Here is a 13,233-nt window from a genome sequence, read left to right on the forward strand (position 1 = left end):
GACTGTACTCCTCCTCCTTTCTACTCCCTTTTTTTCCAAGTATTCTCTTCCCCAAGAAGAAAAAACCCCACCCATGCCTAACAAGTTCTACTGTTAAGAGCTTGGAAGAAGTATACAGAATGCAAAAACAAACACAAGATGGAATCAGGTAACTTTTCCTGGTCTTCAGTTAAGAGGTAAGATGGAACTCCCTGCAACTTTCACTCTAAGACACAAGATGTAGCAAATAGAAAAGAAAAAATAATAATTGAAGTTTACTGTATTGTTTAGAAGAAACCGTATTACCATGTTTGTGTAGCAAAATCTCTTGGTCTTGTGTCTTTATTTGAACAGGCACACTTTATGACAATTCAACATTCCAGACAAACATAAAACATTTATATGAAACAAGGCTGAGCTCAAAACACTAGCTTTGACTATTATTGTTATGTCTTCTGATTAAATATACATAACACCTGCTGTAATGTAAAACCAGGAAAATCTAGAGTGCTTACTCATTTAAAATAGAAATCGATTGCTTCATGAACAGCCCACTTACCAAAGCATGATTTTTATTTAGAAATGTGCCATTTTCCAAAAACACTAACAAAGAATAGTATGAGGAAGCCTGCAAGACTTTTTGGGTAGCAAGCAGACTATTGATATAACTATCAGAGACTACATTGTCTACTGTTAACTCAATTACATGGCCACTGAACAATTTCTGCATGAACGTTAAGTGTTTAATTAAAAATAAAGTACACTTAGCATGCCCTTTTTAACTGCTCAATATAAAAAAGATCCTGCACATTTAGGAAAAACCCCACCTGTTCCCCCAAGAGACTGTGAACACGAGTTTGAGACATGCACAACATTTGTTGTTAATAACATATTCCATTAGCTTTGATATTCTATCATGAAAACAAATCAGGAAAGAAAGAAAAAAACAACTAAATGTTCTTTTAAAATATTTAGGTTTCAAACAAAACTTTGACTTCAATATTTTCCACCTAGCTTGAGACAATAGAGCTCCAATTTAAAGGCTCTACACTCTTTAGACAGGAAGAGAAAAATGAAATTCCTGTCTCAACAGTTTTGAAGTGGTAAGGAATCCAGGCCCAGAAGTTACAAAGGATTTAATAACACCATTTCTCCTACACTGCAGAAACAAATCGGGAAGCATCAACAAGCTTATGACTTTACAAAGTTCCCAAGCAAGACGAACCATACTAAAGTTTGCACAATAAATACACTGCACGTTTTGGAGACAGCCCAAAGGGAGCTTTAGTCATTGGGGTTCCCCATCTCATGAACTTCACATGGCTCCCTGCTCTTTCCTGCTGATGGACTGCATCCATGCTCCTTCCCACTGCAGTAGAAGAAACTTAAGGAAGGCACTGGAGAATCACCAGAGTAAACTTCTGTCAGGTTTCTGTATGATGTTATTCCCAAGGTGAGCACAATAGAAACAGAATCTGAGACAGCATTTCTGATTAAACTTCAGGAGAGTTCATACAGCCAAATGAAAAAACAGTCTCCAAACTTTATGCACTGTTCAGCCATAAAAATAAACTACCTGATTTGATATCTTCCCTTATCTCCCAAGGGAGGGGGAAAACCCCCAAAAACAAACAAACCAAAACACACACATGTTAATGCATTATGAGCATAACCCAGCACTACATGTCTCAGCCTACATGAGTGTTTCACAAACACCTGCTGTTTTGGGTGGTTGCTTTCCCTGTCTGTGACAAACTGTACTTAACATGCACCTGTGCTTTTCACCTGTCCTCCTACAAATGACAAGATTTGAATCTTAAACACTCTGAAGAATCCAAATAGCCGCCATTTTATTTTATTCATTACTTTAATTCTACCGGTGATATTACAATTTTTCCAGCTCTCTCAAAAGTAAATGCATCAAATCTCAAAATGCATTTTCATAAACCCCAAGTCCATTAATTCATCAGAAATATAATTTCTCATTATGAGAAATGGAAGTAAGAGCTCTAAGTATTTGCTCAATTCAGCATACTTGGCTTCATAAAGCATATTAATTCTTGCAACTGCATTTGGAAGATGTAAAATACTTATTTCTGCTTTTGAAAATATCCAGAAAGCTATTTAACATCATGTTTACAGAGAACAAATTTTAGATGTAGCCTTCAAGGCTGATACTATTTAGGAATGAGAAAAGTACTGGAGAATATTTCTGAAGTATTTTACTTAAGTCACATAGATATTTTTACTTCATATATGATCCAACATAAGGCTGCATTCTATTCTTCAAGGGCTGAGTTTTATTTCCAAATGTAAAAAAATAGAACCATTCTAAATTGTTAGTGCAGTTTCACACATCAGTAGCATGTTTCAGTTATGGTTTTGGCTCATTGAGAAAATACTTCAAAACTGACATTTGCATGTTATTTTAGAAAAAATCTGAAAGGAAACTCTTCAAGGTTACTAGACCTATCTTCACCTGACTTCTCCACTTAAACTTTACACACGGTAAAAGCAGCAGTAATACTAAAGAATCATAAGAATACATCAGTACAGAAACTATACTCAGTTTTGTTTCTAAGTTTCTAATACTCCCAGTATGTTAAGAAGATTATACCTTCAAGTAACACTGTCTGCTTGGAATCTAGTCAATTCAAAAAGAAAGAAACTGGATTTACTTTTATTTCACATTCCTCAGCCTTCTTAATCCTTCTGACAAATTTTACAGTTTTAAGAACATGGCTGTGGTAGAAGCAACTACTCACAGAGGAAAACAAAGTAAACAGACTAATATAATTTATTTTCTTGAAACTTCCTTGCCAATATTAATATTGGATAAAATACTTATTGAGAAAACTTGATAATGTTGATAAGCATTTACATAACTTTTTTAACCAAGTTACTATAAAAAGCACACACACTCTGCAAAGACAAAGGCGAATTATCTTTTTTTGTTCTTCCAGAATGGAACAAATTACATCTTCAAAAAATTGATTGTCAATGGCTGGAAGCCCAAATCTGTTTCATCTTTCACCATAAGCACAGGAAGTAAGGTCACTGACAGATTTTAATTGAAAACATCTTCAAACCAGACTTCTGCTCTAGATCAGGATTTTTTTCTGCAACATGCAATTTCTATCCTAATGTATCACACAAGTTAGTCCCAGTCCAGCAGCAGCTTCAGTTTTAAATACAGCCACCACTGGAGAAGTTACCCAGCCGGAATCCCGTGTAGCTGACAAACAACCACTCTCTGTCTCCCACTCAAAAAGTGACCTGATACGAGCCCAGAGGGGTCTGCTACATAAATGCTTGGAGCTTTGTCTCTGTGTAATGCTCAGCTGTATTTGTGGCTTTGTGGTTGAGCAATCTGCATAGGCCAGGAGGAATTTATTTACAAGAGAATTACGAGCCACAGGAAAAGGTGAGACAGGCTCAACATCTAATCAAGTCGACACCCAGCTAGAAGAATAAATGCTTCCTCCACCACCCTGCAGCATCAAACAACTGCCTTTAAATGAGGGAAGAACATTACTTAGAGACTCTCCACGGATTAGTTCAATACACTACTGGCTGAGGAACAAAAAAGGGAGATCCTTCTTTTCTTATAAGAATTCATACCAGTTTAATTTTCTTATTCAGTATCAAAAGATTCAAGAAGAAATTCAGTCCAATAGGGTGTAAATTAAGATAAAGGAGCCTGAAAACAAAATCTGTAAATTGTATCAATACTACTTAAGATAAAAAAGATCTTTACTTGTACTATCCACCTATTCTATGTGACAATTTACTTTCAGGTGCATTTAGAGTTCTTGAATAGATCTCACCAGGCATCTGAGAGTTTTCTAGTAAAACTGAGACCAGCTACCCATTTAGATAATGCCCTTTTCCACAGCTCTAAGGCAAGCTCTAAAGTGAGGATGCTCAAGTCAAGTATTCAGGGTAACCACAAAAACCTCTCCAAATCTGCAATATCAAGCAGCCCTCCTCTCACCACAAGACTTCCCAGCTCAGCCTTCCATTATCGATACCCTAAACTGTGTTCCTAATTTCACCCACTCTTACCACAGCTCCAGCCCCAGTGTCATCCCTGCTGTTCCTTATTTCAGTATCCTCCTGATGAAAGTTTGCATCTCCCCTTCCTCTTGCCCTGCCACCCCAACTGATTTCAGACAGAGGGTACACAGACAGCTCCACACTGCCTTAACTGTCCAGAAAAGCTTTGTCAGAACACACTCACTGCAGAGCTGAGAACTGCACACATCTGAGCTGAGCCCAGCAAGCTCACAGCTCTGGTCAGGACACCCCTGCTGCTATCCTAGCAGTTGCTGCTCTGTTCAGGACACCAGGTGGGAGACCTGATGTCTCTCAGCTACTGAGGAACCAAGGATTTATCTCCTTTTGACACACACCCACAGCCAGCAGCACAAGGAACACGGCAACTGAAAGGTTTAGTCTAGTGCCATTTTGTATGTTTGGCAGCTGGAAGCACTCAGCATTTCTGCAACACAGATCCCAGAGGTCTGACATCCAGTAAACGAGGAACACACACAGCTAGTGACCACCTGTGGGAAGCTTGGTTTAAGCAACTTGAGCGTCACTGAAACTCTGCAACAGCAACACAACTCAATTGTCTAGGACAGCATTTAATTACATTAACAGCAAAATTTTTATTCAAACCTCCCTGTCTCTCCCTTCAAACCTCCCTTCTCTCCCTCAAACATCTGCTACAAAAGGAGCAAGAGTCCTGCAGGTAACTTCCTCATTTGCTATCCAGTTCCCATGTTTCCCCAGAGCAGGATCAGGCACTGAGCACAATGATGGTCTTGTCTCCATGTAGGTGTGTGCATGTGCAGATAGTTATGTGCAGGTGCCTCTATAGCTATAATATTATCTATGTGGATACACACTTTGTGGCCATATGAGCACAGCTGTACAACAGCTTACAGGTACAGAAGTTAAAATAACCTATTAACCCATACAGTTTTAAATGTCAGTGTTTCCAACTTGCTGATTTTTGCCTCTCCAGTCTTCAGATGCTGCTACAATCTTTGTTGAGGAATTTTTCCAGTTCTTAAAACAAACTTAGAAAAACACTTCTGTCACAAGGCTGATTCATGCACATTCATGAAATGTTCCAAGGAGCAGCAGCAGATTATCATGCTTCTGGCTAAGAGGAGAAAACGACCAATACTATGAAGCCCAGAATTCTGTTCCAGATTCTGAAGGAAGTGTCCCAGAGCAGCAGGCACACATTTTCCCAAAAGATTGATGCTTTTGGTCACATCTCCAGTCTTGTCCCAGTCCCTTCCCCACTTCTGATTCATCCTTTCAACACTATTTTTTGGTGTTTATTTTCTTTTTTAAACTGAGTCCATCTGTGTTTCCCAGTGGGTTTATCCCACTATCAGACTGCATTGCTTTCTTTACATAGGATTAATTTCTGCATTGCAGCTTCCCTCATCTACAGACCTATTTTACACTCCTGACCTACTGTCCTGCATCCTGCTCTTTGTGCCCTGCCAGTTCCAGTTTCTTTCATCTGACAAGCCCTCCTGCAATTTATTTCTCTTCCCCTCCTGCAACTTCCAGGTTTCTGGACATATCAACAAGCAGAAGAGCGATCAGAAAGATCCTCAGACCCTTACACCAATCTAAACCTAAATCCCATGTTGGCTATTTCTAAAGCCTTCTTTCTGTTTGCCCTCTTGGGCCTGATGCAATCAAAGACCACCACACAACACTGCACCACAAGGCAGATGACAAAGACACCCTTAAATTCAGTAAGGCATTACACAGCAGAGAGACGTCCTTAAACACAAGGCAGGCACCCACTTCTCAGTCCTGAAGCTCAATCCAGTCCCACTTCTGGAGCAGTTTAAATAGACTTTCACAGCAAAAGCCAATCTCTCATGTAACATTTTGGGCTACTGGAAGAGTGCTGAGTACATCTGCCCAGGTGACACATGTACTTCTGGTCAGTACTGACAGGTAGGTGAGGTCCCACGAGAATAGGCCACATTCAAGTTTCAGCTGACAAAAAAAAAAAAAAAAAAAAGGTCATCTTCTCTATCATAGCTACGTCTACATGAATTCCATCACTACAAGCTTTCAAAAAAGAAAAATCACTTTTGAAGCAGGAGTGGGCAAAACACCCCCTTCAGAGCAGACACAATCCAGCAAAGTTTAACTGCATGCTCCAAAGCATAAGGGTATTAAAGCTGTTCAGAAAAGAAGTTGGCAGAACTCAAAGCAGAAGCCATTGTTTTCCTCTTGCCTCAGCACAGAGAAGTTGCTGAACTCTTTCAACTGATACTCTGCAAAGAAAAAGCTTCAGCCCACAGCTAAATGCACACTTTACAAAATTTCAGTTGAAATATTTAAGTTTGTTCTCAAAGCAGAAATATTTCTTAGGCACATCTTACAGCTTAAGTATGATCTAGCACAATCAGGTTCATTTTGCAATATTTTTGGGCATTTTGCATGCCATTAATTACACTGAGGAATGAGTGATATGAGTACCAATGGTCAATTTTATCTTTTTTTCCCCCTAATCTCATGTGTTAGGAAAAAACACACCACTAATGCATTGCTCTTATAAAAGGTTTTCCCTCAGTCTTCCAAAACAGCTGTCTCTCCAGTAACCTCAACAGCTGAAAACACAGTACATATAGGGAGTATCAGTCAAATTTGTTATTGAGCTCATGTGTATTTGGCAATCACTGCAGAAAAGCATAGAAATACATGACTTTTCAAGAGAGAGAAAGGCATCATATCACATAACTCCAGGGTGAAAAACTGTCCATACTTACAAAGACTCCATGAGAATGGGATTCTTATACATGAGCCAAAAGAGAAACTGTCTGCATAATTAAGTTTATTTAATGCTACTGTCTTACCAAACTATGGTATTCTAAGACAAAATTTAAAGGGTAACCATTTCCTTGCAGCTCTTTTTCCTTATATCCATATTCCCAGGACACACTGTATTTAATAACTCTTATGCAATTAGCATTCCTCATGCTGTATGCCACAGCAGGCCAGGCTGGAGACACATGGTACTTAAGGACATCATCCATAATAACTCTTACACAACCAGCGTTATTCATACTGTCTGCCACAATGGGCAGAGCTGGAGACTCTCTGGTAGTTTAGGACATCAGCCACAAGCAGATTTACTTTCAAATGAAGGAAAGCCACGTCTCCCACAGCTGAAGTGAGATTGTATTATTAAGTCTATTCTGCTTCACTTCTCTCCCAAGCAACTCCCACACACACGCACACATTCTGAACTGTTGGGGGTTGGCTGACAAGCAAGAACGAGGATGTCAGAACCTGCCATGCACCACAATCTCCAGCTTCCCAAGACTTCTTGGAAAAGACCTGTGCTGCAGCAAGAGTCACTGCTCTCTAATGTGCCCAGTTCCTGAAATCTATCACCCAAGGTAGGCCAAAGCTGTTAAAGCCTGCTTTGCTGAAGTATGCCGTATTTCAAGTCCCAGCCCTGCCTGAGAAGTCTAAGACCTTGCTTTACAAAAAGCATTCACAAAACAGACACCACTGAACAAAAAGCTGCACTAACCACTAGTTTGTTTAGCATTCTTACTTCTTGAAAGAACATGCAAACAAAAAACACATTTCCTCTGGCAGGACTACAAGTGTAGCTTGCAGACACGAGGCTGACATAAATAAAGCTAGCACAGCATAGAAAGCAGTAAGAAAGAGAATCCTCCAGCCATATGGGTCTTCTGTGAAAATGAACTGGAAGCAAGCTTGACAAGCTCAACTGGCCACAAGAGACATGATGCCAACTCAAGTGTTTGCAACAGACTAATGCAATTAAGTTGAATAAACAATATCCTGCAACTGTCCCATAAGACAGCTACATCTGATTCCTTACTTGACCTCCACAACTTGCCTTTGGTCCCCGAGTCTCTGAAGAGACTCACTGCAGTCTTTTCATAGTCCACAACACAGAGCTCTCCTCCCTCCCGTGAAAACAGCACAGTGAGACAAGAGAAATCCTCCCAATTGTCAGTGCAGGAGTTGTACAGATTGTGCAAAGGAACAAAAGCAAAAACACAGCCTGTGCTGAGCAGCAGGACATTCAAACAGCCTGGCCAAGGGCCTGCTTCACTGAGGTGCTCAAACACAAACCTACCTTCAGCACACTGGCAGTCCAACCACACACTAAGAGTTCAGCATCTGCTTAACTGGGGAAGCTGAAGCCCTGATTCAGCAACATGTGACTTTTGTGGGAGCTGGATCAAGCATTCCAAAACCCAAGTTGTTTAACTACTAAATTTTCTTAAGTATTGTCTTTGCTATTCCAACTGCAAGCAAGTGGCCATTCCACTCTCACTGTATGTTTCTTCTGTGTAACTCAGAGATGTAGGAGTTTGCTCTTGCTGCCCCTAGACTGGTCAAGACCATATGGCACTGAAAGGCAAATGAACTGCACCCTAGAGAACTGTAAAAGATTTGTAAGTCTGCTGATCAGTTAAGTGAATGCTGCCCAAACCTATGGCATTTGGTCAGTATACAGGTCTTCTGTTTCACACCACCCATTACACCATCAAAACATTTCAAGACTAAAGACAAAATTCAGTTAAAAACTGTATTTTCAAAACCTTATGGGCCCCAGATGGAGAAATCAGACTCCTGTCGTGCTTTTAAATAAAGCATTTCACCTTAACGAAAAGGAACAAAATATCCTTGTTCTCTTCAACCTGCGGACTTGAAATCTCTGCAATCAATGGACCATTTCTGAGATGCCAATAAAAAAGCAGCCTCTGAAGAGCAAGTTTACTATTAGTATCCTCAAGTTCACTGCACATGATTCACATGCCCAGTGGAAACTGAAAACATAGAGGATTCTCAAATCAAAACAGCTTAAAGACTCCTGCCCTAGACTGAGCAGGAAAGCATTACTTTGGGCAAGATCTGCTGTCTCTAAGTACTCCACTCCAGCAGCTCAAACACTAGCTGAGTTACATAATGTTTCTACTGCTGTTTCTAAGTTATACAAGAACGCACAATAATCCCACAAATGTTTACAGAAATTCACAGCCATGTTTAATGAAAAGCTACTATGTATCAGAGAAACAAACAAGAGCCTTCACTGACATACCATGAAAATACAGAAGAAACCCAGCCATCCTCAGAGGCAAAAAAACACAAGTAAATTTCCAACTTAAGAACCTAGTGCTTTGCCTTCTAATTGTATGCAAGAAAAATCGCTGAAGTTTACTATGAATTACCAATTTTCATATAGCCTGGAATGGGACATCTCTCCTAGGCTAGGATGGGAGCTGGGGTAGAGCGTAACTTCCCTGAAAAGCTAAACAGTCACCCCCAAAACACGAATTACTTTCTGAAGTGGAATAAAGGATTATTATAAAGAGATAAGCATGTTTTGTAACACCAAGGGTTCTTAAGCACACGACAATAATCACCACAATTCTTGTGTTTGAACAAAAGAGTCAACACTAGTTGGTCCACTTCATGAATCAGGTCACTGCAGGTTCTTATCACTTCTTGCCACTTATCAACAAGTTTCTGATGTTGATTAAAATGTATTACTTTATACCTGTAATCTACCAAAAACCTAATCACAGCAAAACTATACCCTTCCATGAAATTATAACTGTTACGATCTTTTAAGTATTAAAGATGAACCAAGAAGTGCTATGGGACCAGAACCAAATGAGACATCTTTGTGATTAAACTGTCTGCTTAACTACAGACTAATTTTGATACTTGGAGCCACAAGAGAAAAGACGAGAGAAAAAAAAAGGGGTCACTGATTCACGTTTCTTTCCTTAACACCTTCTGAATACACCACCCTCTGGAGCCCGAACCGTTCTCTCCACACACAAGGCATGCCACGGCGCTGCCTGGAAAGTCGTATTGGGCGTTTCGAGAGGCTCCGAACGCCTCCTCACCCGAAAGGTGAAGGAGAGCCAGGCTGTGCTGCATGTGCCCCGCAGGTGCTACCGCAGCCCGGCACGGGGAACCTCCAGGCGCTCGGGGCGCTGAGGCCACAGCGCGGGGTGACCACCGCCTGGCACAGGACACCCGACCAGCCCGAAACGCCGAGTGCCCCTTTGTCCCCGCACCGCTCCTCTCCTTCTATTCCTCGGGTCGAGTCCCAGCCCCCGAGCCGGGAGCGTTCGCAATCCGGCCGCGAACAATGCGCGCCTCTTCTGGCGGAGCTGCCCGGCCTCGCCGCGCCGGCCCCCGGCCCCCCGCCCGCCGGCTCCGCCGCATTGTTACCGGCGCTGCCGCCCCCCGCGCCGCCGGCACGGCCCCGGACCCGCACACCTGCCCCCCGGGCCCTCTTTGTTCCTTTACCTGCGGTGGGAGAGCCCCGCAGCGCCGGCACGGCGAGCAGCAGCGGCAGCAGGGCGGGCAGCGCCGGCCGCCACCGCGCCGCGGCCACCACGAAGCGTGTCATCCCCTCCATGGCACGGCCCGGCCCGGCCCGGCGTCAAGTCATCGCGGCGGCCCCCGCGGGGGGGGGTTGGGGGGGTGGGGGACACGGGGGGCTGGAAGGGCTGGGCGGCTCCTCCCGGGCGCATCCACCGCCGGCGGGGCTGGGACGCCCGCGGACGGGAGGCCGCCGCAGCACCCACCCTTCCCCACGCCCACCCCGTGGGGAGCGTTCACCGGGGCAGCGCCGCGGCGCCTCCCAAGAGCGGCGGTGCGGGAGCGAGCGGTGCGGCTCGGCGCCCGGAGGGCAGGCGGAGGGGAACCCCCGCACTGCGGGGTACCGGGGGCTCCTCGGCGGGGCGGCTACGGCCCTTCACGTGTGCCGAGGCGGCGGTGGTCGGCGGACCCGGACCCGGACCCGGCACGCGCTGCCCCCGGCGGAACCCGGCGCGCGGCGGCGCGCACAGCCGGCCCGCCCGCCACCTGCGCGCTCCCGGCCGCGTCCGCGTCTGCGCGGGGGCGCGCCCGGCCCGCCCCCTCCGCCGGGGCGGTGGGAGCGGAGGGGCGGGGCCAGGGGCGCGCCCCCGCGGGAGCCGTGAGGGGCGGGGAGGCCGCGGCTCCGCCCGCCCCGCCGCTCCCCGGGAAGGCTGCGGGAACGGCCCGGGGTTGGAGGTGGCTGCCGCTGCCTGCTGCGGGAGCCGGGGGCCCCCGGACCGGTGCTCTTCCCCTGGCACAGCGAGGCTGGGAAGCTGGTAGTCCCGTCCGTCAGCCCTCAGGGCAGGCTGAGCGGTGCCTGGGGCTTCCCCCAGGCTGCGCGCGGAGTTTTGAGAGCTGAAACGGTAACAAACGTCCCAGCGGGAAGGGGGAAGGCGCAGCAGTGAGGGTTCAGCGATTTGGTAGGACATCCGAGGAGCACTAGTGCTGCTCCAGGAGACGGCAAGCGTAAGGACAGGGGATCCTTTGTCCACAGTGTTTGTCCTGAGCCCTGCGCTCCTCAGGAGCAGGGGTGAGTCCAGCACTCATAGAACCACAGATCCTACTGAGCTGGGAGCGGAGCCCTTCACAGGGCAGCCCCAAGAATTACACCACGTGCTTGGGAACATTGTCTAAACACTTCAGCTCTGTCGGGCTTGGTTCTGTGACCACTTCCCCGGGGAGCCTGTTCCACTCTATAACCATCTCTGGGGGAACAACTTTTCCCTAATATCCTGGCCAGACCTCCCGCCACAACTTCAGGCCATTCCCTCGGGTTCTGTCTCTGGTCGCCAGAGAGAAGTCGGTTTCTGCCACACCGCTTCCCCCTACGAGGCAGGGGTAGAGCACCATGAGGTCTCCTCTCAGTCTCCTCCAAGCAACCTCAGCTGCTCCTTGTCTGGCTTCCTCTCAAGGCCCTCCACCATATTCATGGCCCTCCTTTGGCTGATGTGGAATAGTTTTAGCTCTTTTGTTATATTGTGGCATCCAAACCTGCGCACAGGACTCAAGGTGAGGTTGCAGCAGAGCAGAGTAATCATCTCCCTCGACTGGCCAGAGATTCTGTGCTGGATCCATCCCAGGACATGGATGGCCCTTTTGGCTGCCAGGGCATACAGTCACTAAGGAGCACCAGTGACAGCTGGGAAAAGATCACCCTACAGATTAGAGCTGGGCTCACATATTTTTCAGCTGCACTCACAATTAACCAGGGTATCAGTTCATCGGGAGCGCATCCATTGTGACAGAAACAACTCACTCCCAGTTGGATGGAAGGAGAGGATTCATTTTGTTGACATACAGAAGCATAACGATAAGCTATACCTGTACCTCACACAATGTGTTTCATATCGTATTATCACTCAGACAGCAAAGGAAAATAAAGCATGGTGAGTCCTTGGCAATGGAAATAAGCAAAGCTGGAATCACATCAGCTGAAGATGTGGCTCAGTATAGACACAGTGAGAAAAGAGAGGGTGTGAAATATAAAAAAAAAAAAAAAAAACCCTGGTTTTACATTAGAGATTTTCGAGGTCAAAAATTCCACAGATGCCCTTTTATCAAAAGCAGTCTCAACTATGATGAGTATTTTAGGCCTTCTAGCACAAGGCCTATACTCATTCTAAAAGTCGTACTCAGTCAGCAAGATATAATTTTCTTTCAAATTGTACAGGGGAGAGACATTTCATAGAATATTTAATGAGTGTTTACAACATATATCTTCAATCTAAATTGAACATCTAAGGTATAAAATCCCATGCAAAGACGTTAAATGTTGCAAAAAGAAGACCACAGAAGGACAAAACTCCCTCCACCACATAGTTTTTGAAATATCTAACAGAAAACTGAATGCAGAAAAACTTGCAACATGCCACCTTTTTCCCCTTTTATCTGAGAAAATAAAAAAATAAGGGCCTGAAGATTGCTTCTGTTGCATTAAATTGCTGATGGACAGAAGAATGTCTTTGATACTCCTTTTAATTCACTAAAACCAGAATTATTAAGACACATTTTTTTTCTTTGCTAGTTGCCAGTCCCTGAAAACAGCTCAGCTCAAAAGAGCACTCCAGCCTTTTGTCATAATTACACACCCACCATTTGTGGATACAAATGTGGATACATGTCAGGCACTTCATTGCTGACATCTCTTTCAGTTACTCTTGTCCTTCCTAACCTCTCCTGCAAATCTGCAGTGCAGACTAAACAATAGCCACCAAAAGCTTCAAAAACCCCACATCATTCCAATATGACTTCATTGTAAGCAGCTGTGTGCATGCATGTTTGGCATTGGAGCATGCAGTCACATACTCTTTCTGTTTGCAAAATGTGGTTTTCTTTCTCTTTTAATAA

General features: G+C 44.6%; 1 protein-coding gene across 1 annotated transcript in view; it reads right to left on the bottom strand.

The window, feature by feature from the left end:
• KIAA1549 (KIAA1549 ortholog) overlaps window positions 1-10,444 on the bottom strand; it is a 137,294-nt gene extending 126,850 nt beyond the window's left edge. The window contains exon 1 of the mRNA XM_062491546.1: window positions 10,333-10,444. Coding sequence (XP_062347530.1) covers window positions 10,333-10,444 — 112 coding nt within the window. The remainder of the gene's footprint in view (window positions 1-10,332) is intronic.
• Window positions 10,445-13,233: the final 2,789 nt, after the last annotated feature.

This window comes from Cinclus cinclus, chromosome 4 (assembly GCF_963662255.1).
Source record: "Cinclus cinclus chromosome 4, bCinCin1.1, whole genome shotgun sequence".
Classification (NCBI taxonomy): domain Eukaryota; kingdom Metazoa; phylum Chordata; class Aves; order Passeriformes; family Cinclidae; genus Cinclus; species Cinclus cinclus.